The 26,312-nt window shown below is 36.5% G+C and overlaps 1 protein-coding gene across 1 annotated transcript in view; it reads right to left on the bottom strand.

Moving 5' to 3' along the window:
- Positions 1-916: 916 nt before the first annotated feature.
- Positions 917-26,312, bottom strand: part of IRX1 (iroquois homeobox 1) — a 199,586-nt gene continuing 174,190 nt past the window's right edge. The window contains exon 5 of the mRNA XM_069076835.1: positions 917-1,942. Coding sequence (XP_068932936.1) covers positions 1,910-1,942 — 33 coding nt within the window. The 3' untranslated portion in view covers positions 917-1,909. The remainder of the gene's footprint in view (positions 1,943-26,312) is intronic.

Genomic DNA, 26,312 nt, shown 5'->3' with positions numbered 1-26,312 from the left:
TCCAGTCTTGTCTCATGTTTCCCCCTTCATAGACGCTAAACTCTAGGAAAACTGAAATTCTTTCTGGTCCAGACCTTTTTTTTTTCATCCTCATCTCCTATTTCTGTGCCTTTTCTGACACCTAAAACGGTGACTCCAATATTCCCCACTAATGTAATTTTTCTCTTGCTTCCCAACTTGTTACATCTGTAACAAGTAGATACTTATGATAATAAAGTTTAGTCTTAGAATAAAGGCTGCATCATAACTACCCCTGGATCTGCCTCTGGAGGGCCTTCTAATCACAGGTTCAGACAGTTCTGGGAAACTGACCCCTTGCCCTATGGAGTCTGCTGCCTGGGATACCAGACACCTGAGCAGGGCAGGGCACATGCTTAAACCCAATATCTCAACTATGAGATATTGAAACCACAAAGAAAAAGAAATACAAAGTTTCAGGAAAATTTTTCATAAGCAAACTAAGGAAAAGCAGTGGCTCTCTTCCTAAGCCCTGGAGGCTCACTTTGAGTTTTAGTCTCACTGAAATTAATGCAAACCCTTTAACGGCAAAAAAGAGACCATTTTACTTAAATGAAAACCCCTCCCACTATTTACACATCTTCTTCCCTAAATATTCTGTGTTTGGGAGAGAGTAACAAAACTTCCCAATTCATTACTATAGATGTTCTAATCAAGATGATATTCTTAGCATGATGCTATTTCTTTGATTACATGCACAAATATAATGAAGTTTGATTATGATTTAGTTGCATCGGGGTAGATGAGTCTACCTGATGGGAAAAATAACAACAATCAGCCTTTATAGATTATTCTTAATCATTATAGTACTAATGAAACAGCATCCTCAGCCCAAGAATTGTCTGGATGGTTGCCACAGATTTGTATCAGAAAATGCTCCTAAACAACACCAAGAAAAAGGGTTAATGTTTTATTTTGTACTATTTTTAACTTGGGGATGTTTTATTTTATGGAGTGTTATGACAAGAAATTTCATGACTGAGTGTCATACTGATTATGAACTTTTTTGTGCACATGCTGTTCTTTGGAAATTAACTCAATCTGATTGATACATGAAGCTTGTCTAGCATGAAGGAGCTTGCTAGAGCTTGTACTATGCTGGTAGATCCTTTGAGAACATAAATGAGGCAACAAAACATAGGTGATGCCAACATTAAAGAAATGGATGGGTGAAAATGAAAATAGACTGGTTACATGGGAAGAAGAAAAGATAATTGAAGGGTATCTTGTGTCTTTGTATCCAAGAAGAAAGCAAAGATGGGTCCCAATGTGTTGGGTAATATGGACCTTTTGTGGCAATTAGAGGATGTGAACAATGAATATCCAGGATGAAGAGGTACAGAAAGGTTGTAAGCTATGTGATCTACATGATTGCAAGGAATGTTCACATCAGTATGAGCCTAGCATCCAATGGAATATTTGAGCGGTGATTGAAATAGCTGTGCGACAAATCTCAGTGGAAACAAGAGTAGCCTTCTGAGAGTAGTATTTTTTCTTCTGATATTTAGTGATACAGCAACAGAAAAGAAAAGGTCAATTCTATCAAGCTTGGAAATAGCATTGGGGGAAATGCTCTCTTAATTGTTTATTTCCTAATGACCTCATTATGCTATCAATGGAGAGCTTTCTTAATTCACCTTTCTCCTCGAGGTAGAGTAGCATCAATATGATGAACATTTTGGGCAAGAGCAATTTCTTGAAAATATTGTGAAGAGGTGTGCAGATGGTATTATTTTCAGGACTGTTTCGACCAAGACAGTTATTCTCTTTTTCTACTGAAAAGTGAACTTCTGAAATCACCAGGGAGTATCACTTGCATTTATCTTAATTCCACATCAACCAAATAAGTCACGATGAACAGCTTTGTCCCCTGCTTCAAAGTTTTTTGCTCTCAAGCTGCCTTCAAGGCCAGCACAGGACCATTCTGTAAGAGAATAATATAAATATAATAATAAACTTGCACATACTTGTTTTCATATCAGTGGTATTTAAAAGAATATGCATGACAAAAACCATTCCTCATGGGAAACATTTTGCGTTTTATAATAACTGTATTTTTTTCTGTCATTTATAAAGTAGATTGTATATAGAAAAAGACTTCTGTGTCTGCATCGTATACCTTGGCACTTACTATAAAACCAATAAAGGAAAAATAAATCAAGTGTAGCTTTCATTTTAACTAAATACATTTTAATCAAAAAGCATTTAATAAATATAAGACTTAAAGTTTTACTATTATAAGGCTATTATGGTGGTACTTTCACAGTGTGTCTATGAGAACATTATTTGATGTTTAACTGGTAATTTCAAAGCATCTACACTCAATTCTGAACTTTTATTAGAATTAACATTGTTAGTTGAACTGGGGATTTTAAAATATTTGGATGAGAAACACCTAGATATTCTTATATCAGTGTAGTATACAGATAAGTGAATGGATTCAGATTTACTTGAGGAATGTTGATTCTTTTTAAAAATTTTTATTTATTTATTTTTAGGTTTCAAAATTCATTTCCACAAGATTTTGAGTTACAATTTTTCTCCCTCTGTTTCCCCTACCCCCACTCCAAAACAGCAAGCCTACTGAATACCCCTGCCCCCAATCTGTTCTCTCTTATATCCTCCACCATCTCCACCCCCAACTTTCTATCAGGGCAAGATGAATTTCTATACCCCAGTGCCTGTATATCTTATTTCCCAGTTGCATGTAAAAACATTTTTTTAAACATTTGTTTTTAAAACTTTGAGTTCCAGATTTTTTCCCTTCTTCCCTCCTCACCCACCCCCACTGGGAAGATAAGCAATTCAATACAGGTAGTACATGTGTATTTAGCCAAATCATTTCCATAGTAGTTATATTGTGAAAGACTGACTATATAATTCCCTCCATCCTATCCCACTGGCCTCTTATTCTCTTTTCTCCTTTGACCTTCCCTTTTCAAAACTGTTTACTTCTAACTACCCTCTCCTCCAATTTTCCCTCCCTTCTATCATCCCCCCTCTTATCCCCTACCCCCCTATTTTCCTGCAGGGCAAGATACCCAATGGAGTGTGTATGTTATTTCCTCCTTCAGCCAAATTCAATGAGAAAAAGGTTGTCCCGTTCCCTTTCCCCTTCCTGCTCTTCCCCTCCATTGTAACAGTTTTCTCTTGCTGCTTTTATGAGATAATTTACCCTAATCTATCTCTCCCTTTCTCCTTCCAATAAATTCCTCTCTGACCACTTAATTTTATTTTTAGACATCATCCTTTCATATTCAACTCATCCTGTGCCCTCTGTGTATGTGTACATGAACATACATATGCCCACATATATATATATATATTTATATACACACACTCTCTTATACATACAAATATATATATGTATACAAATATATATATATACAACTATATATGTATGTACACACACACGCATATATATATATATATATATACATACATTTCCCTTCAACTATCCTCATACTGAGAAAAGTCTTATGAGTTACAATTATTGTTTTTCCATGTAGGAATGTAAATAGTTCAACTTTAATAAGTTCCTTATGATTTCTTTTCCCTGTTAACCTTCTCCTGCTTCTTGTACTTGAAAGTCAATATTTCTCTTCAGCTCTGATTTTTTCATCAAGAATGATTGAAAATCCTCTATTTTGTTGAATGACCATATTTTCCCCTGAAGCATTATAATCCATTTTTCAGGGTAGGTGATTTTTGGTTTTAGTCCTAGCTCCTTTGATCTCCAGAATATCATATTCCAAACCCTTAGATCCCTCAATGTAGAAGCTGCTAAGTCTTGTGCTATCCTGACTATGTTTCTACAATACTCAAATTTTTTCTTCCTGGGAACTCTGGAATTTGGCTATAATATTCCTAGGAGTTTTGTTATGGGGATCTTTTTCAAGAGACAATCACTGAATTCTTTCAATTTCTATTTTGCCTTCTGGTTCCAGAATATCAGGGCAATTTTGCTTGAAGATTTCTTGAAAGATGGTGTCTAGGCTTTTTTTTATATCATGGCTTTCAGGTAGTCCAATAATTTTTAGATTATCTCTCCTGGATCTATTTTCTAGGTCAGTGGTTTTTCCAATGAGATATGTCACATTGCCTTCTATTTTTTCATTTGTTTGGATCTGTTTTATAGTATCTTAATTTCTCATAAAGTCATTAGCTTCCAATTGCTCCAATCTAATTTTGAAGGAGTTATTCTCTTCAGTGAGTTTTTGAAATTCTTTTTCCATCTGGCAAATTAGGGTTTTTAGGGCATTCTTCTCCTCACTAGCTTTTTGGGCCTCTTTTGCCATTTGAGCTAGTCTATTTTTTAAGGTGTTATTTTCTTCAGTGTATTTCTGTGTCTCCTTTAGCAGGCTGTTAACTTGCTTTTATGATTTTCTTGCATCATTCTCATTTCTCTTCCCAATTTTTTCCTCCAATTCTCTTACTTGATTTTCAAAATCGTTCTTGAACTCCTTCATGGCCTGTAAGCAGTTCATATTTTTCTTGGAGGCTTTTGATGCAGGAGTTCTGACTTCACTGTCTTTCTCCCTCTCCATGCTTTCATCTTTTTTGTCCCCCAAAAAAGGATTCTCTGGTGTATTTCTGCTTCCTCTGCTTGCTCATATTGCCAGCCAATTACTTGATTTTTTAGCTCTTTGCCATGGTGGAACTCTGCTTCCAGAAAGGAGAGAACTTTGTCCCCAAATTCCTGGGGTTTTCACAGCTGCTAGTAGGAGGATGCCCTCTCTACAACCCACAAGCTCAGGCTTACTGGCCACACAACCCAGGATCACCAATCAAGACTATGATCCAGATCTAAGCAGGTCAAAGCAAGAGTGATTACCCTCTGAATGGTTGCTTGGTCCCCCTATGATGTGCAGGCCAGGAACTCCTGAGGCAGCCATGTATGGGGCTGCAGAGATGCCATGCCTCTGCCATTTCCCACCCTGGGGACAGGGGCTCTTCTGTCCCACCCCTCCACCCCCATTCCAACAAAGTTCCACACTGACCATTTAATTTGTCTTTGGCATTTATGGGTTGAGAAGTCTGGAAACCACCACAGCTGTTAGTGATTAACTCTCCTGAAATCTGCTCTGGCCACCACTGCTCAGGGTCACCATAGGGCCAGAACCATGGCTCACACAGGGCTATATTCAGCTACCATCTCCTTGTAATAGGCCCTTTCCATTGGCCTGCCAAGTTGCCTTCAGTAGGCTCTCTGTCATTTTTGTGGATTCTGTAGCTCTAAAGTTTGTTTAGAGTCATTTTTTATTACATATATTGGAAGTGATTGGAGTAGGAACTTGAGGCAAGTTTGTGCTTTTATTCTGCCATCTTGGGTACACCCTGAAGAATGTTGATTCTTATAGAATATGATTCCCTGTAGAGAGATCAATCAACAAGCACTTACTGAAGGACTATTATATGCCAGACAGTGTGCTCAGGGCTGAGGATACAGGGACAAAATGGAAAACTGTCTCTTTCCTCAGGCTGTTAACAAAGTATTCCAAGAAACACTTGCTATGTCTAGGAGTAGATACAAAATAAATTTAATGCAATTTGGATTAGAGGGAGAAACCAATAGCTAGGGGAGGGGATCATGGAAGGTTTCTTCATATAGGTGGTGTCTTCTGAGTTGAGTTTTCAAGGAAATTAGGATTCTAAGATGTGAAAAAACAGAAGGAGAGTTTTCAAGGTGTGGTGGAAGAACATTTGAGCCTGTTCATTTCTCTACTGGAGGGATAAAATGCAGCCAAACAAAGGTTTGGTGGTAATTCTACTTTGCCTTCTCCATGTCCATTTAAAATATATCCTCTATCCCTCTCCTCCATGATTCTGAAGATGATCAAAAGGACATCTTCATGAGATTCAAAGTCATGTAGAGAAAATAAATTACTTTATGCAGCCAAGTACATGTTTGGGAACTGAATAGAGGTTTACACAATTTAAATTATTCATGGAGGGTGTATCACCAATCAAAGGAATGAAAAAATGCATTTAGTATTCTTGAAAAGACAACTAAATGGTGCTGTGAATTGAGCACAGGGCCTGGAGTCTGGAGTCAGGAAGATTCATCTTTATGAACTCAAATCTGGCATCAGACACTGCTAACTCTGTGACATGGGGCAAGTCACCTCACCCCATTTGCCTCAGTTTTCTCATCTTTACAATTAGATGGAGAAGGGAATGGCAAGCCACTTCAATATATTTGCCAAGAAAACTTCAAATGGGGTCCAAAAGAGTTGGACACAAATGAAAATCAACTAAACAATTCTAGCAAAAGTAAGATAAACCAATTGGTTAAAACACATGCCCACACATGCATACACATACAAATATATGTACTTACATACCCCATCCCAACACACACACAGCCATGTCCAGGTCTGTATGAACAACTAGATTGACCATCTACCTGTCAAATCCTTGGTGAAGGACTACTGGCAGAATTCAACAACATAAGCGTGACAATATTTTGATCTATCTGATAATGTGATAGCAGGAATTTCTTCTGTTTAAGATGCAGATGCTGGATCATTTCATTTTTAATGGAGATTTTTGCCATACAAATAAGCTACAACGAGCTACACTCTCTTACTTGGTCAATAAGATAAAGAATAGAGGTGGTTAGGTGGGGCAGTGAATAGAGCACTGGCCCTGGAGTCAGGAGGACCCGAGTTCAAATCCAGTCTCAGATACTTAACACTTACAAGGCTGTATGACCTTGGGCAAGTCACGTAACCCAATTGTCCTGCCCCCTCCAAAAAAGCAAACCAAAAAAGAACATAAAGAATAAATTATAATGATATAGAAGACAACATTTCACCTTAATTAACTTGAGGTTCATAAAATTATTTTCTCACTTCAACCTAGGGAGGTAGTGCAACTATCAGTCTCAGACAATTTAAATGAGATGCTCAAGCTCACATAGATAGAAAGTGTCATAGTTGGGATTCAAAATTGTCTTCTGCCTCTACAACAGAGAAAATTATGTTAGTATTTTTTTCTAATAAAAGAAAAGTTGCAGCACACTCTAATTTAGCTTGCATAGAAATGATTTCATTTCACTTCTCAAGCATTTGTAAAGCTGATTTTAAAAGCTTATGTATATATTAGGGTATGATTATTTGGTATTATATCTTTTAATCATAAAATTTCCTAGCTGTAGAAGTTTCTGTTGTTGTTGATTTTTCTTTTAATTTCCTTACCCTTATGGTAACTTTTGCATGAAAAAAAAAATCTTATAATCTTGCAAATTGAAGTGTGCCTATTTTGAAACCCATTATTGACTGACTTCCTGAGATCAGAAGTTTGGATGGACTGTCAAGCAAAGGGGACATTAAGAAATCAATAGGTTTCGAAATATGAAAATAGGGGATAAAATGCTAACCCTAAAAGACATGCTTAATCCCACAGTAAGCTTAGGTTTTGTGGCCAATGACAGCAGTAGTTTGAACATCTGGATGAAAAAATTAATTATCTTTCTCAGAATTTTTTTGGCAGCAACTCTTCTTTCCATATCCATTCCATGCCAAATGTCATGCTATGATATAGGGACTATGCCAAAGAGTCTTTTAAATGTTTTTGTAAAGATCATAGCATCATATAAACACACATGTATACATGTATACACAAGTGTATATAAGAGGGCATAGATGAGAGCTGCATGACATTGAGAAGGCATGGAGAAGTTATAGTTTAAAGCACAGGGGGGACATTTGTAGAATGCCTCTGAGAAAATACAAAATTCTCTTTAACACTGGCAAATTTCCCTGAGAAATAAAGTCTCATTTTAAAAAATCACAATGCCCTCCACAAAATTCAATGTGTTCAAGTCATGGAACATTATGCTCTCCACAAAGAGTTGAAGCTGAGTATAATGCAAAGGCTAATAGAGAGGTGCATGAGGGATGTGGGCATCATATACAAAGAATGATAAAGGACATTTGTTCCAGAGCAGCGAGGGTTTTCATTCTACTATTAAGACAGGTAGGATGCTCATTGGTACCATAGTCTTTGAGAGCTACTTGGGGCACCAAATGGTCAAGTTTCTTTCCCATGGGCAAGAGGCAAGACTTGAAGGCTTCCTGTCTTCAAGGTGAATTCTTTATCCATCATACCACGCCATTTACTCTCTTAATCCCCAAGGTATTTTTATATACATTATTATTTATTCCCAAGGCACAGGCTCAATTGATTCCATTGTGAATTTTCTCCAAGTGGGTAAATATTAAAAATAAGACAAAATAGAAGTAAACACAGAATATGTAGAAATCAATCCCAAGTGCTCCTGACTCCATGTTTAGCACCCTACCCATTATACCATACAACAACTTAAACATTACATGAGACCTTAAAAAAGTAAAATGTTGCTATTTGTACATTACTAGACACAAAATCTCTGTATTTCCATTTTTATTAAGGTCCCCTATAGTTCCCAGTGCAACCTTAAAAGGAAAATACTATCCAAATGAGAAATTATGTCCTGCCATGTTTCAGATATGTTTTGCTGAAAACAGTAATTTCAGTAAATATTTGCATAACATATGTTGGAGGTTGCTGAATTATTTGCAAGGTGTTCAATGTGGAGGTAATTTAAAAAATGTAATAGTTAATAAAGATTCCAAATCAGCAGTTTGTTCTTCTGCATATTCTCTTTCTACCTTCCTTTTCAGTTCCTCTTAACATTTTAAGGTTCAATGTGTATGATATGACCTGTGTTAAATGAAAATCTGACCCAAGTTAATGTACCATGAAAGCTGAAATTTTATATTTCAAAATGCTGAGGAACTCTCAAAGTTGGAACACTGGGAATGGCGAACTTGGTTATGTTATCAGGAAGAACTATCAGTACAATGGAAGATTTTGCTGATATAATTGCTTTAGGTTTTGATCTTCCTTTTCCCATATTTTATTTTCCTTTTCCTATAGATATTGGACATTTACTGAAAGTAAAAATAAAGAAAAAAATCTTCTAATTCCCTGGCTACACAGACCTCTTGTCTTTTTTTTTTTTTATGATATCCCCAGGAGCAATAGTTCCACTACTTTTTCTACTAACAAAGAAGGACTTCTTTTATTCTGGTTTTAGTCATAGATAATTTTTGGTAGCTTGTTATAATGGAAATAATATTTAATTGAAAATTATGATTAGAAGCCTTCTGTTTGACCATTGTTGGTAATATGACAATAATAACTGGTATAGAATAACATTCTATAATCCTTGTAATGAGGTCCTAACATAAATTAATCTAGTAGTATTTATTCAACATTTTCTGGGTGTCATTGCAAATGGTAAGTAATATTCTATTATTAACAGGTTAAGAGCCCCTTGACTCAAAACAAATTTATCACTTGAAAAAGACTCTTCCATTTCTGGTTCATTAGACAGATTCACAAATCATCACAAAATTTAAACTATCCCCAAAAGTTAATTTGTAATCCCTACCATTCTCACTCAGGATCCTCTCTTCCATGAGCCCATCTAAATCAAGCAGGGCTCCACATGCTATCCCACAACCTTGCAATTCATCTCAAACATATATAGATTTCTTCTTTTACAAAGTTAACCCAAAAGGCAGATGCTTGTTATATTGTCAAAAAGATTCACCAAAAAACAATGGAATAGAGAAAATGGGGGCAGGACACATGAATGTGATTATATGGCACTCTTCTAAGCATAAGGGGAAGAGTTCCGTAAAGAACTGGAATAAATTTTACACCATCCTCCTCTTCCATTCAGACACACAGAAGTCACACGGGGCAGAGACTGAGGTCTGTGGAACATCAATTTCCAGGTAGGAGGAGGCTAAAACTGCCTTTAAGTTCACCCACAAAGAAACTTCACTCAGAGGGAAAAAAAGACAAAAAAAGAGAAAAAAGCCTCAAATTAATAAAGATCTTAGGAGAGAGAATGCTTAAAGATAATCCTTGAGCATAAGCAGATAAAGCAAAAATGTAGATCTTAATAAAGAATGGAATATGGCTTCTAGATCAGCTAAAAGAGTCCAAAAAAATCTTTGAAAAAATTTTGCAAGAGAAGAGAAAATTAGAAGAGAAGAGTCAGGAAAAGATCATGTGGATTCCCAAGACAATATGGAACCACAGGAAAATGTTCCTGAATAATTAAAAGGGAAATAATTAAGATTTGTGAAAGCAAGCAGAGCCAAGATGGCAGAGTAAAAGCAGGAACTTGCTTGAGCTCATGACCCAACCACCTCCAATAACTTTAAAAAATGGCTCTAAACAAATTTTAGAGCTACAGAATTCACAAAATGACAACGTGGAATATGTGTCCAACTGAAATCAACCTGGCAAATATAAAGGAAGGGTCTATTGCCCTGGGCTGGGAACAAAGGGCAGTCCAGCATGGGCATGTCGGTTCAGACCAGTGGTACAGACTGGCCAGAACAGACCTCAGGGGACTGAATCAGTGGCAGCTGTGGTGTTTTCCAGACTTCTTAGCCCATAAAGGACAAAAAGAATGTAGAAGGTCAGTGAGGAAACTCTCTTGGATCTAGGTAAGAGAAGAATGTGCCCTGGTCCCTAACACCAGTGTGGTGGAGGTGGCAGCAGCTGCTGCAGCAAGGAGGCTGCTTCCAGAGCTCCAGGCCCATAGATGATGTGGGGACCAAGCAGCTGATCAGAGGTTAATTTCAGAAATCTCTTTGCTGGTGCTGAGGCAGGATTCTCTTGCTTTGCCCTGCCTGGATCTGGGTCACAGTCTTGGGTAGTGGTCCTGAGGTGATGAGGAGTGCAGGTGTGGCAGAGTCATGCTGTCTGTGGAGAGGGAATCCTCCTCACAGTTCTGAGCCAGGTGCCTAGAAGAAGTTCTGACAACAGCTGTGTAAAACTCCAGAAATATGGGATGCAGTACTCTCCATTCTGGAAAAAGATTTGTACTGTGGCAAAGAGCCCCAAAGTCAAAGAATTGACTGGCAAAATGAGCAAACAGAGGAACAGAAATCAGACTATAGAATCATTCTTTGGTGACAAAGAAGATCAAAACATACAACCAGAAGAATACAACAAAGTCAAAACTCCTGCATCTAAAGCCTCCAAGAAAAATATGAACTGGTTGCAGGCCATGAAGGATCTCAAAAAATATCTTGAAAATCAAGCAAGAGAAGCAGAGGAAAAATTGGAAAGAGAAATTAGAGTGATATAAGAAAATCTTGAAAACTGAATCCACAGCTCGCTAAAGGAGACCCAAAAATACTGAAGAAAATAACACCTTGAAAAATAGACTAATTTAAATGGAAAAAGAGATCCAAAAGGCCAATAAGAAGAAGAATGCCTTAAAAAATAGATTGTCCAAATGTAAAAGGAAGTCCAAAAGCTCAATGAAGAAAATAATTCCTTCAGCTATAGAATGGAGCAAATGTAAGCTAATGACTTCATGAGAAATCATTATAAAACAGATCCAAAAGAATTAAAAAATAGATGACAATGTAAAATATATCATTGGAAAAATTACTGACCTGGAAAATATAACCAGGAGAGATAATTTTAAAATTGTTGGACTACTTGAAATCCAAGATCAGAAAAGGAGCCTAGGGGTGGCTAGATGGTACAGTGAATAGAGCACTGGCCCTGGAGTCAGGAGAACCTGAGTTCAAATTCGACATCAGACACTTAACGCTTACTAGCCATGTGACCTTGGTCACTTAATCACAATTGTCCTGCTTTCCCCCTTCCAAAAAAAGCAAAAAAAAAGTACAGAAAAGGAAGCTTGAAATCATCTTTCAAGAAATTATCAAAGAAAACTACCCTGATATTTTAGAACCAGAGGGTAAAGTAGAAATTGAAAGAATCCACTCACTACCTCTTGAAAAAGATCCCTAAAAGAAAACTCCTAGGAATATTATAGCCAAATTCCAAAGTTCCCAGGTTAAGGAGAAAATACTGAAAGCAGTCAAGAAGAAACAATTCGAGTGGGGCAGCTAGGTGGTACAGTGAGTAAGAGCACTGGCCCCAGAGTCAGGAGGACCCAGGATCGATTCTAGCCTCAGATACATAACACCCACACAAAATAACTGGCCATATAACATTGGGCAAGTTACTTAACCCAAATTGCTTTGAAAAAAAAATAGAAACAATTTGAGTATTGTGGAAACACGATTACGATAACACAGGATCTAGCCGCTTCTACGTTATTGGATCAAAGGGTTTGGAATATGATATTCCAGAGGTCAAAGAAGCTAGAATTAAAATAAAAAATCACCTACCCAGTAAAACTGAGTACAACACTTCAGGGGAAAATAGGGATATTCAATGAAATAGAGGACTTTCAAGCATTCTTGATGAAAAGACCAGATCTGAACAGAAAATTTGACTTTCAAATACAAACATCCAGACAAGAATGAAAAAGTAGACAGGAAAGAGAAATCATAAGGAATTTATTAAAGTTGATCTGTTTACATTCCTACAAGGAAAGACGATATTTGTAACACATGAGGCTTTTTTCAGTATTAAGATAATTGAAGGGAATAATAGAGATAGATAGATAGATAGATAGATGATAGATAGATAAATGATAGAATGATAGAGATATGTGTATGTGTACATATGTGTATGTATTATGTATATATGTGTATATGTCTGTATATGTATAAATACAGAGCATGGGGTGAATTGAATATGAAGGGGTGATATCTAAAAAATAAGATTAAGAGGTGAGAGAGGACTATATTAGGACAAAGATAAAGTGAGAGATAGAATAGAGTAAATTATCTCACCTAAAAGAGGCAAGAGAAAGCTGTTACAATGGAGCGGAAGAGCAGTGGGGTTAAAGGGAATTAGTCATCCTTACTCTCATTGGATTTGGCTTAAGGAATTAATAACATATACACTCAATTGGGTATCTTACCCTACAGGAAAATAGGGGAAAGGTATAATAGGGGTAGATGATAGAAGGGAAGGCAGATTGGGGGAGGGAATAGTCAGAAGCAAACACTTTTGAAAAGGGACAGGGTCAAAGGAGAAAATAGAAAACTATGGGGTTGGGGTAAGATGGAGGGAAAACAGTATTTTCACAATATGACTACTATGGAAATATTTTGCATAACTACACATATAGAATCTATATTGAATTGCTTATCTTCCCATTGGAGGTGGGTAGAAGGGAGAGGGAAGAAGGGAGAGAATCTGGAACTTAAAATTTTAAAAACAAACATTAAAAAATTGTTTCTACATGCAACCAGGAAATAAGATACACAGGTAATAGGGTATAGAAATCCATCTTGCCCTACAAGAAAGTAAAGGGAAAGGAGAAGGGGTCTTGGGGGATTGAAAAGAAGAAACACTGGAGGAAAGGATAATCTGTATGCTTGCCATCTTGGAGTGGGGGCAGGAGAGAGATGGGTAGAAAATTTGGCACTCAAAATCTTGTGGAAATGAATGTTGAAAACTAAAATTAAAAAATAAAACAAAAAGTTAGGAGGATAAAACAAGAACTGTGAAAGCAAAAGTTATGCCCTACACAACAAAGGTAATTGGTAGAATAGGAAAAAAAATCGAATCCATGGAGTATTTCACCAAAGAAACGAAGAGAGAATGACAGATTGGTAGTTTAAATACACATAAGTGAAGGACAAAATAATGTAAGTGAAGCAAAAAACAAATCTTAAAAGAAAATATGATTTCTATATAATCAAAACATATTGATCTTGAAGACAGGATGTATAGAAAGACATTAAGGATTATGGTTCTGTCAGAAGAAAGCAAGTCAAAAAATCTCAACTTCACCATGGAAGATATAATACAAAACAAGTGCCCAGAATTTCTCAACCTTGAAAACAAAGATCTAATGTCGAGAATTCACAGATCACCTCAAAAAAAGAAAAAACAAAAACAAAAATAAAACAGACAAACAAAAATGCTCCACATTCCAAGATATTGATTAAAGTGAACAATCCTAATGACAAACAACAGAACTATAAAAGGCCAGGAGAAATATTTTGAAATATACAGTAGAGAAAAGGACATTTGAATAATGCAAAATTATTCTGCAACTAGCAGAAACCTCTAGAAAGAGTTGCATAATGTGTGCAAAAGGAAAAGCAATAAGAAACAACAATAACAAAAAGTAACAATTGACAAATCATTGAGATTTATTACTAAAAGTATCAAAGGAGACAAAGGTAAAAGAAACCAAACAGATGTGAGAGTGGAGAAAAATGCCTGAACTATAACAAATTAAACCCTACCTATAGGTTGCATTGCGTGTGTGTGTGTATAACTAAAGTACAGAATACATAAGAGATCCATATAAGGAGAATGAGGAGGAAGGAGATAGAAGGGAAGAAATGAAGTATTCAAATCAATTGATCAAATCAAAGGTAAACAATAAAAGGAAAACAACTCTTGTAGTTTTTCAGCAAGAAGTAAGTCTATAGAATACATAAGGATGCAAAAGAAGGGATTGAAATAAGGGGATAGAAAAGGATAAAATCATGTTTTAGAGGAGTGGGGGGTTAGTAAAAATGGAAGCTGCTATGAGATAATAGAAATATTCTATAAAAGGAGAATGGGACTTTACAATGAGTATCATCTGTAAGGATTTGATGAATAAAATATTCACTCATCTGACTTTAGAAGAAGAGGAATTTACCCAGAATTCCTAAAGAAATTGCCACACAGAAGAGTAAGAAAGCATGAAGCTAGGGAGGAGATTTCATGTCAAGTATGGATGGGGGTGGGTGAAGCAATGGGTAGGGCAAATATTAATAATGAAATGTATAATCAGGGTCATAGGATTATTACTTTTAGGGAGCAACATCTCCTCTATCACATCGAGGAAGTGGTATTTCTAAGAATGAGGTACAAAAGAACAAGGGAGCCAGGGACAAGAACTACAAGGCAATACTATAGAAACTGTTTAGAAAAACGGACTCAAAATTAAGACTTAGAGGTTTTCATTCCATGAGAAATATAGGAACCAAAAAAAGACAAGATAAGTATAAAGGCAATTAATCAAAGAATGAAATTCTAGAATAGACACAGAAGGAAGATAAGTATTGAAGATAATGAGAGAAAGAAATACTCTTTAGAAAAAACACAGAAAATGAATTTTTAAAAATAATAAAAGGTAAGTGAAAAAGAGAAAGTCATAATATATGTAACTACTTAACTAAAAGAGGGGGAAAAGAAGGAATAGGAGAATTAAGAAGCTGCATAATAGGAAGAAAAAAACTAATAAGTTAAACAACATTCCAAAATTAAGGAAAAGGATGATAAATGGGATGGGAGGATTGATTGTGAGGGAAAAAGATGTGGTAGAAATAGACTTGCTTCAGAATGAATTAAGCTAAAATAACTGAAGAAAGAAGGTACAATATTTACAAAGTAAGGGGAAGGGAACTTTAATCAGAAATTCTATATACACACACAACACATGTATGTATGTATGTGTATGTATGCGTGTATTTGTGTGTATATATATATTAGAGATAAATGGAAAGAAATATAAACCTAAATTTCATATTTTGAATGCAAACAGATTAAACATTAGAATAAAGTTGTTTTGTTTTTGTTTTGTAAGAAAAAATAAGAAAACAAAACAATATTTAATAATAGGGTGATAATGAACATTCTTGCTTCACCCTTGATCTTATTAAGAAAACTTCTAGCTTATCCACATTATAGATAATGCTTGTTAATGGTTTTAGATAGAAACTACTTATCATTTTAAGTAGAGTTCCATTTACTCCTATGCTTTCCAATGTTTTTAATAGGAATGAGTCTTGTGTTTTGTCAAAAGCTTTTCCTGAATCTATTGAGGTATTTATATGATTTCTTTTGTTTTTATTATTGATATGGTTAATTATGCTGATAGTTTTCCTAAAATTGAACCAGCTTTGTATTCCTGGCATAAATCCCACCTGGTCATAGCGTATAATCTTTGTGATATATTGTCATAATCTCTTTACTAGTATTTTGTTTAAAATTTTTGCATCCAATATTCATTAGGAAAATTCATTTATACTTTTCTTTTTCTGATTTTGTCTTTCCTTATTTAGGTATCAATACCATATTTGTGCCATAAAAGGAATTTGCTAGGACTCGTTCTTTGCCTATTTTCCCAAATACTTTATGTAGCATTGGAATTAATTATTCTCTAAATGTTTGGTAAAATTCCTTTGTGAATTCGTCTAGTCCTGGGGATTTTTTCTTAAGGAGCTCACTGATGACTTTAATAGCACTTCTATATAATGATTCTATATAATAAAAAAATCTAAGAAGCAATATAAGAATATCCATTTTTGTAGTTATTTGGAATTATACACAATGCATCCAAAGCACACAAAATGATTGATATAGATTTAATTACAAAATGTACCTTAAATAAATAAAGAACAACTTGCATAGCTGGAATTGGTAATATTATATAAGGAGGTATATTCACTTATCTTGACTGGGAAATGACAATATGGTAAAAATGACAATATGACCAAATTTAATTTATAGTTTTAATGCCCTATCCATCAAATTATCAAAAACATACTTTACAGAAGTTGATAAAATATTAAAAATTATTTAAAAAAATTAAAGATCTAGAATATTAGAAGAAGTAATGAAAAGAGGTGTGGATAAAAGGGGGATAGAAGTTTCAGATCTCAAAATATATTATAAAGCAGCAGTCATCCATAATATCTAGCATTGGCTAAAAATTAGAAAGGTACATCTAGACCAATGGAAAATACTAGGCAGTAAGTAGCTCAGTATTTTTAAATAATTACTTAGGAAATAACCTCTTATTTGATCAAAATTACCAGAAAAGAAGTCTGTCAGAAATATGGCTTCAACCAGAACCTTTCAGTCTATTCTAGAATATATTCTGAATAAATATGTAGCCTTAATAATAAAAATCATGGTATAAAAAATAGAAGAAAAGCAGAATATATGCCATTCAAAGCTATGAATAGTAGATGTGTTCTTAGCCAACAAGGAATATAGGCATTTACAGAATATAATATAGATTTGTTGCTTAGATGAAAATAGCTTCTGCAGAAACAAAATCAATGCACCTGAAGATAAGAAAGGAATGGCTAACCAAATTATGGAATATGAATGCATCCATAAGTACATAGAGCATTGGTCCTTAATATATTGGAGATGTTGGCTCATCAACAATTACCAAAGAGGTAAAGTGGTTATTCTCTATAAAATTATAAGACCTAGGTTTGAGTCTCTGCTGTAGTACTTAGCAGCTGTGTGATCTTGAACAAATCACTTAATTTTCTGAAACTCAAAATCTTTATGTTTATATAACAATATAAATTGTTGCTCAGCTCATGGCCTTTAGGGTCACACTTTCACTCATTTTCCCATTAAGGGGTCCATCTCAGTGCTGGATTCACAGGGACATGGACTAATATATAAAAAGTCCTAGGCAAGCTTGGTCTATAAAAAGCAGCTATGTTGGGCAGGTGTGACTCAGATCAATTCCCTTTTAATTTAGGTTCAACAATGAAATGAAGTAAGACACTCATTTCAACAGTTAACAAAAGGAATCTTAACATGGAAAAGATATCCAATAAGGATTCCGTAGCACTTAGTCTATGAAGATGTGAACCACCCTCATCTCCATATGGAAAAGCATTTAATCACCAAATCAGAGTGTGGTGACTCCTCTAACTTTGGGATACCCATAAAGTCTCAATGAGCAAACTTTATAAAAGTGCTTAGATAATCAGAAAGCCACATCAATATAACCAGCTTGTATTGAACCTTAGCCTTCTGGGTCCATCAAGTCCAAAGAACTGCTCCCTTAACTTTTTGAAAAATAACGACCTACATGGGAAAGAGAAAGCCTGCTAAATAGCAATTCCATTACAAAAGAGTGAACCTCTTTTTCAAATTCTATTTTTTTATTACCGCATCTTCAGAGTCCAGAGAAAAATCATTTAAAACTTAGGTTTAGCTCATGACTAGGGTCTCCCCAAACAGGAAAGGAGGAGGTAGAAAAGTATTTAATATCCAGTATAAATAAGACAACTATTACTTCCTTTTGGGGAAAAAAGAAATATTTAATACAAAAGACTTACATGTGCATTGACAAAAAAGTAGAACATGAAACAGTAATTCATAACAAATTTATACTCTTCTTCAGACTAATAATAAAGTATCAAAACATTAAATATTTTTCAGGACTGATGAATTCAAACAGTTCCCTCAAGGAAGATGATTTCTGGTAAGTTTGACCATGAATTGGGCTTATTCTTCTGCTGGTGGTCATGCTCTCCTCTAAGAAGCCCTGGGGAAGTTGTACAGAAGGCACCTCCTGACATTCAGCTGGGACTGATTGAAATCCAAGGAGCTCCAAGCCTCTCAAACACCCAAGGTTTTGTCTAAGACTAGGAATATTCATCTCAGAATCTTTCTGAAGTCACCTCTACTCAGGAAAATAATCAGTTTTATACATTTCTACCCTTAAGCCACCATAGGGTAGGGGGAACAACTCACAAGCCAAGATGGGATATCATCCTAAAGAAACAAGTACTTCAGTTATGAGTCACATTGTTTTGTAGAGGTGGTTAAGACACAAGCTCAGCTCCTCATGGGGTATGCTCCAATCCAACCTCTACAACCTGTAAAATACTTATAATGATATCCTGTCTGCCTCGAGGGGTTATTATTATTATTATTATTATGTTAGGCAATGATAACTTTTGCATTGTAGAAACAGTGCCACCTGTGCTTAGCCCCAGAAATGGTATGTAAGGGCATGTTTCCCCTCTGAAGCCAAAAGAAGAAAAGAAAAGCAGAGGAGGGGCAAGAGGGGAATCCAAGGAGTAGTTAGGTCACAGGGTTTGTTGGAGAGATATTTCACCAAACCAGATGTGACCCCAGGGGGTGTAGCAACATAGCTTCCAGAGTTCCTTGGGAATGAATGGCAACTTTAGCCCTGGGCCACTTTCTATCCTTAGGGAGAAGAACCCCCCAGGAGCCAGGATTCTCTGGGGATGTAGAGGTGGGCAGGAGGCAGCTTGTGCCTTTAGATCTAATTCTGTTTGGAAAGAAAAACATTTTTTTTAATCCTCACCCCACCCCTGTGCTAATGGAATGAGAGTGATAGATGTTCTGGGGAGGAATAAGAACTCTCTGGGAAAGAAAACTCTTCAGGAGACTTTCAACCCATTCTTCATGAGCAAAAGAGACACTTTAACAACACAGGACCTCTGGAAACATCAATGGAATATGTAGTTTCCTGAAACATTGTTAGTCCTAGCAGAGGACTAGTGTGCAGCTACCAAATGATCCCAAGAATGATTTCTGGGTCAAGTGTGTTGACTAGAGACTCCACCTTACCCCCTCAAACTGAATTCACTCTGCCTACCAGGAGTCCTAGCTATGTCTCTGGCTTTCGGAATGAGAAGTCAAATCTGAGTAAAGCTGGCCTTGCTCCAAAAGTGAATTTACTTCTTCCACATTTTGTCCCAAGATTTAGTCACCTTTGCTGCAGTTTGGGGCATTTCTCTTGAGCAAATATATGGAGCTGTACTCCTTCAGACAGGGCAGGATCCCTCTTAATTCCAATAAAAAAGGTGATTGTATGTGCCCTGCCATGGCTGATGCACATTTATCTTTATTAACCTAAATACAATTGCCAGGTCTATACACTACTAAAATAAAGTCTCAGTGACATGGAAAGGAATTACAGTCTTGGATGCACCTGAGCAGTTTTTCACTCTTACTTCTCCACCCTGTGCTCGTGTGGCATTTTCACAATAGCTATTTTCAAACAAAATATTTGTTTTTCATAAGTGTATCAATATTAGCCTGAAATAGATGCCAAGTGTATAGTCCCAACTTAAAGACTAAATACAACTATTAAAGATGATGTATTCTATTAAAGGTAATTGGGGATTTGGTTCCACATAAGTCTTCTCTCTGGGATAATTTTATAGTACTAATACACAGAGTACTAGTATATGAGTAATTAAATCTTTTGCTCCTTAAGTGATTACATCAGGGACAGGGGAGGCATTAAATCCTCCACAACCTGCCAGTGTTGCCAGGTCTTTAGGCACATAATAGAAAGGGGTGGGGCTGTAGATCACAGACTATCACACAATCTTCAAGGTTAAGGAAAACCAGGATGAACCTTTTACCATGTTTGGGAAATCATAAGTGACCCATTCAATTGGGTCATCTTAAAAAATTAAAATAAATTTTATATATGTCTTTTGTTTTTTAATCATCTGCATTCAGCAATTCTTTCTCCCTCCTCTTCCCCCTCCCATAGAGCTACCTCTTATAATTCAATAATAAATACTCAAAAGAATCTGTTATCTAATTGATTCAGGAATTCTCTCCAAAAATACAGATCATAGCACATACATTCCTGCCTATCCTCTGGGAGTCTAATCCATGTCATTTGAAAAATTCCCCACAAAGGGTCCACCCAATGTGCCGAAAGCTTTGCTATTTCTCTGTCTCTCTCTCTGTCTCTGTTTCTGTCTTTCTCTGTCTCTCTGTGTGACTGTTTCTGTCTCTGTCTCTTTCTCTGGGTCTTTTTCCCGCCTTCGCCCCCCCCCCAGTCATTTGAGAGCATCAGTGGGATCCTCTTGCTTTTTTTTTCTTGTCAACCTTACTATGCCCCAAGTACCAATCTATTTTTAAATTCATTTTAAACATTTCCTTGATAATGCCCCTTACTTGATATCCTTCTTAAGAGTCTTATGTTCAAATCCTACATGTACCTCTGATTTGCCCTCTATTCTATACTCATTTTTATTCTTCATCAATCAATAAAAAATCCCTCATAATAAACATTTTAAAAGAAGTAGAAAAAGTTCAATAAAACTAGCCAACAACATAATTTTAAAATTTGATGTTACATGCAGTGTTCCATATCCATAGCCCCAAACTCTGCAAGTTTCAGAAGCCAAAGAAGCAAAGAAATAAATGGGATGGAACCCATTTGGGTGATAGTCAAGTAAAAGAGTCATTTCTGTCATTGGAGAATGCTACCAACCACTTAGACAGAAAGAAGATATAGATAAGGAATTTGAGAAACAAATCAAAAGTCTGACATAGAGGTAATACAGGGGCTACTTTGTATTAATCTAAAGTATCACTTCACTAGACATTTTGACCTTAACCAAGAGAGCCTGTACTGAGAGACAGCAAGGTATAACAATGAAAGATTAGCATAGCCTAGACCCAAGTCAGGAAAACATTGAGAGATAGGTAGGCCCACATTGATGGCTCAAAGCTTGTTAAGTATTTAGCATAATGCAACTGGAAGATATGACTAGAAAGGAAAGTGGGAGTCAGTGGACAAAAGCCTTAAATGTAGCTTCTGATTTGGGTTTAAAATTCAATAGGCAATGGGAAGTTTTTAAAGTTTTTTTTTTCTTTTCACCTTTGGAATGTTTTGATCAGAAACGTCCATTTATATTAGGAAATCATAATCTTTAATAACAGCAACTAGGGAGAATGGTAGTGCTTGCCTTAAAGAAGTAGACTGACATAGTTTGAATAACTGAACCCAGATGGCCACAGCTGGACACATAATTTCAGGGACAATTTGTGGGAAGTACTGATGCTTCCACTGAACCTCTAGACTCAGAATTGGCCTTATGGAGGCTATGACCGTCACTACTCCAGCTGCTTGGGATGAGAAAGACATAGCTGTGACATAACTCTTACCTATACTGGGGACATTTCATAATGATAATGAACAGGGACTAGACTTGGAGTCAGGAAAACCAGAATTCAAATCTTACCTCTGACACTTATTAGTTTGGCTTTGGACAAGTCACTTATATCCTCTGTGCCTCTGTTTTTCCACCTATAAAATGAGGGAGCTGGACGCCATGGATTTCAAGATCCCTTTTGCTCTAAAAACATGACACAATGAACTTATAAATAGAGACAGACTGGCTTGAGAAATAAAAATAGTTACTTAGAAAAGCTTTGGTGAGGGAAAAACTCAACAGAAACCATAGAGCAAGAGAAATCAAAAGAAAGATTTGTTTGATTCTATATTAAGAGCTGTTTTGAGAATCATAGAATCTCAGTGTTGCAAGGCACCACTTACAACATCTCCAAAGGTTCTTAGCCTGGGTTCTGTAAACATATTTTTCTTATGACTGTATTTCAATACAATTGGCTCTCTTTGTAACCTTATGTATTTTCTTTTATCCATTTATGAACATTATTGCAAACAATACTTCACATGCAGTCTGACCAAGGCAAAGGAAGATTACTTTTCTAGGCCTGGATATTCCCTAGTCCTTTCTTCACACAGCTGAAGATTTATTAGCTTTCTTGTATGCCATAGTACATTATTGTCTTATATGGACTCTTCATTCACTAAAACCTTTAATTTTTTTTGCATTTTTTTGGAGGGGGGAAGGCAAGGCAGTTGGGATTAAGTGACTTGCCCAAGGTCACATGGCTAGTAAGTGTTAAGTGTCTGAGGCTGGATTTAAACCCAGGTCCTCCTGACTCCAGGACCTGTTCTCCATTCACTGTTTCACCTAGATGCCCCTATTTCCTTTTTTTTTAAGATAAATTATTTTCCCAGCAACATTTCCTTCACTTTATGAAGTTGAGTTTTTAAACTCATGCAAGACTTTGTATTGATCCATATCAAATTTCATTTTCTTAGATTTAGTCTAATATCATGGCCTCCGAGATATTTTTGAATACTAAAGGGAGCAAGGGCTGAGAGAGAGGAAAAGATTGAGCCCCACAGTAACAGTTCCTCTTTCTCAGTGAGAATTGGATCCAGGAACCTTCCTTGGTTCTTCTGTCTTTCCAAGGATGAAATTATAGTTAAGGCAAGTCAAAAAAACTATTAAGTTATGTACTTTTGGCAAGAAGAGAGATTTGCAATATGTGTAGATATTCTAAGTTTTCCACCACGACTTTAGCTCAAGCTTGTAATCCATTTCCCAAGCTCCTGATATCCTTTCTCTTTCTGACTAAATAGCCTGTAATATATTCTGATAAAAAAAAAAAAAAATATATATTTATATATATATATATATGTAGCTTCTGGAGGCTGGGGCCAAGATGGTAGAGTAAAAGCAGGGCCTTGCTTGAGATCTCCCCAAAACTCCTCCAAATACTTGGGAAAATGACTCTAAACAATTCTAGAACAGCATAACCCACAAAATGACAGAGTGAAACAAATGTTCAGTCCAAAACAACCTGGAAGGTCAACAGGAAAGGACTGTAGTCCCAGTCTGAGAGAAGAGTGAAGTCCAACATGGACCAGGCTGGCACAGATGAGACTGGAGCAGGCCTCAGGGGACAGAATCACTGGCAGCTGTGGAGATTTCCAGATTTCTCAACCCCTAAATGTCAAAGACAGATTTGAAGGTCAGTAGGAAAGGTCTGTCAGATGTGAGTGAGAGAGGAGCATGGTCCAACCCTAGCCCTAGGGGCAACAGCAGCAGTAGCTGCTTTCATGTGCTCTAGGCCCACAGTCGGCAAATCAAGTGGCTGATCAGAGCGAGATTGAAGGGATCTCTTTGCTGGCACTGAGACAGGATTCTATTACTTTGCCCAAGCTTCAGTCTGAGTCGGAGTCTTGGGTGGTGGTCTTGGGTCAAGGAGGAGAGTTGACATGACAAGGTTTGTGGAGGCAGTGGAGAGTGAATCCTCCTCAGAGCTCCAAAAAAGAGTGCTTGTGGTCACACATCAGAGCACAGACCAGGAGAAGAGTAAACATGTCTCCTTTGATGATACCAACTTGGAAGAACTGAAAATTTATAAGTGCCTAGATGTATCTCTGATGAGAGCTGCACAAAACCCCAGAGAATTAGGACAGTACACCCTTCACTGGAAGCAGAGGCTTACATTTACAAAGAGCTAAAAAATAAATCAAGTAATTAGTTGAGAAGATTAGCAAAACAGCAGAAAATATCATACTACAAAATAGTAACTTGGTGACAAAGAAGATCAAGAAATACAACCAGAAAAAGACAACAAAGTCAAAGATCCTACATCCAAAACCTCCTAGAAAAAATATGAATTGGTCTCAGGTCATGGAAGAATTCAAAAAGAATTTTGAAAATCAAGTAAGAGAAGTAGAGGAAGAATTGACAAGAGAAATGAGAGTGATGCAAGTAAAATTAGTCAACAACTTGCTAACAGAGACCACCCCAAAAATGCTGAAGAAAATAACACCTTAAAAACAGACTAACCCAAATGACAAAAAAGGTTGAAAAAACCAATGAGGAGAAGAATCTCTTAAAAAGTACAATTGGCCAAATGGAAAAGGAGGTCCAAAAGCTCAGTGAAGAAAATAATTCCTTCAAAATTAGGATGGAGCAAATGGAAGCTGATCACTCTATGAGAAATCAAGATTTTATAAAACAGAACCAACAGGATGAAAAAATAGAAGACAATGTGAAGTATTTCATTGACAAACCCACTGACCTGGAAAATAGATCAAGGAGAGATAATTTAAACATTATTGGACTACCTGAAAGCCATGATTAAAAAAAGAACCTAGACATCATCTTTCAAGAAATCATCAAGGAAAACTGCCCTGATATTCTAGAATCAGGCGGGGAAAACAGAAATTGAAAAAATCCACAGATAATCTTCTGAAAGAGGTCTCAAAAGGAAAACTCCTAGGAATATTATAGTCAAATTCCAGAGTTCCCAGGTCCAGGAGAAAATATTGCAAGCAGCCAGAAAGAAACAATTCAAATATTGTGGAAAAACTATCAGGATAACAGAAGATTGAGCAGCTTCTAGATTAAGGAATTGGAGGACTTGGAATATGATATTCCTCAAGTCAAAAGAGCTAAGATTAAAACCAATAATCACCTATCCATCAAAATTGAGTATAATCCTCCAGGGAGAAAAAAAAAATGGACATTCAATGAAAGAGAGAACTTTCAAACATCCCCTGCTGAATAGACCAGAGTTTAATAGAAAATTTGACTTTCAAATACAAAAATCAAGAGAAGTATGAAAAAGTAAACAAGAAAGAGAAATCCTAAGGGACTTTTAAAGTGAAACTTTTTACATTCCTACATGGAAAGATGATATTTGTAGCCCACACACAGAGGGCACAGGGTGAGTTGGATATGAAGGGATAATAAAAGATAAATAAGGGACGGCCAGGTAGCACAGCGAGTAAGAGCACCGGCTCCAGTGTTGAGAAGACCTGGAGATAGAATCCCGGGCTCAGATACTCAGCACCACACCCAGAAATAACTGGCTGTGTAACCTCCAGCAAGTTACTTAACCCCAATTGCTTTAAAAAAAAATAAAATAAAAGATAAATAAGGTTGTAAAGCCAAGCACAAGCAGCTTTCCAGAAGAATGTTACTGTAAACAGCTTTTAAGGTGCTGATTACATCATATAGTGAATGTTCTATTTATTCAATAACAAATCAGAGCAAAACATTCACAATAAATCAAAGTACAACAATCACTATATTACAGCTTATCACAGAAAATCAAAATACAGCATTCACAACAGCTTATCGCTAAAGTGGCCACATAGTTTTCACTGCAGTGGTCACAAAGTTTTGAACAAAGTACATTCATTTAGTCAACCAATCATTCAATCTACTCATCATTCAATCATCCTTAAGGAGTTTTGCCTTCTTAAGGGACACAAAGTACAATAGTCAAAGTTCTCTACTCATGGGGCATGCTAAGATAACTCTATCAATCTCTTATTCAGTCGTCATTCATTATTCAGTCATCAGAAAATACACTGGCCCTCCAGCCCTAGATTACTAGTAAATTGCAATTTCTCAGTCAGCACACAGTATCCAAGTAAAGTCTTCTTTCAGCTTGCCTTGGGGTGGTCTCTCAGATTCCCTGGATCCCCTTCCATGGTCCCAGGACCTACCTGTATTCAGCAAACTGTCACCTGGGTTCAAAGGCAGACAGCTCCCAGGTACTTGTCCAGCTCTCCACACACTTCCTGTTCCATGCTAAAGCTCAAAGCATCCAGTCCACCTTAAATCCTTCCTAGTCTCCATTCCCAGGAAGTCAAGGCTCAACAAAGCCACAAACAGGCTAATGCAAAGTATCAATATCACAGTCATTCTTCCTCAGTTTTTGGCAGCTCTGGCTGGCCCTCAGACTCAGCGGAAGTTTCAGCTGGTTTCCAGAATCAAAAATTACTTCATCTAGGTTCTCCAAATCAAAATTATTCTCTCCAAACTATAGGGGCCTTTCTTCTTCAGCTTCCCCAGTGGAAGCAGCTTCTGCCTCCACAAAGCTTGCTCCAAGAAGATCTGTCTGACTCAGCAGGGACTTCTCCTTTCACACACACATACACACACACACACACACACACACACACACACACACAC

The sequence above is a fragment of the Petaurus breviceps genome, unplaced genomic scaffold (assembly GCF_028583685.1).
Source record: "Petaurus breviceps papuanus isolate PSGF00001 unplaced genomic scaffold, PetGlider_PUasm1.0 151, whole genome shotgun sequence".
NCBI classification, from domain to species: domain Eukaryota; kingdom Metazoa; phylum Chordata; class Mammalia; order Diprotodontia; family Petauridae; genus Petaurus; species Petaurus breviceps.
This window is presented reverse-complemented; position numbering and strand designations above follow the sequence as displayed.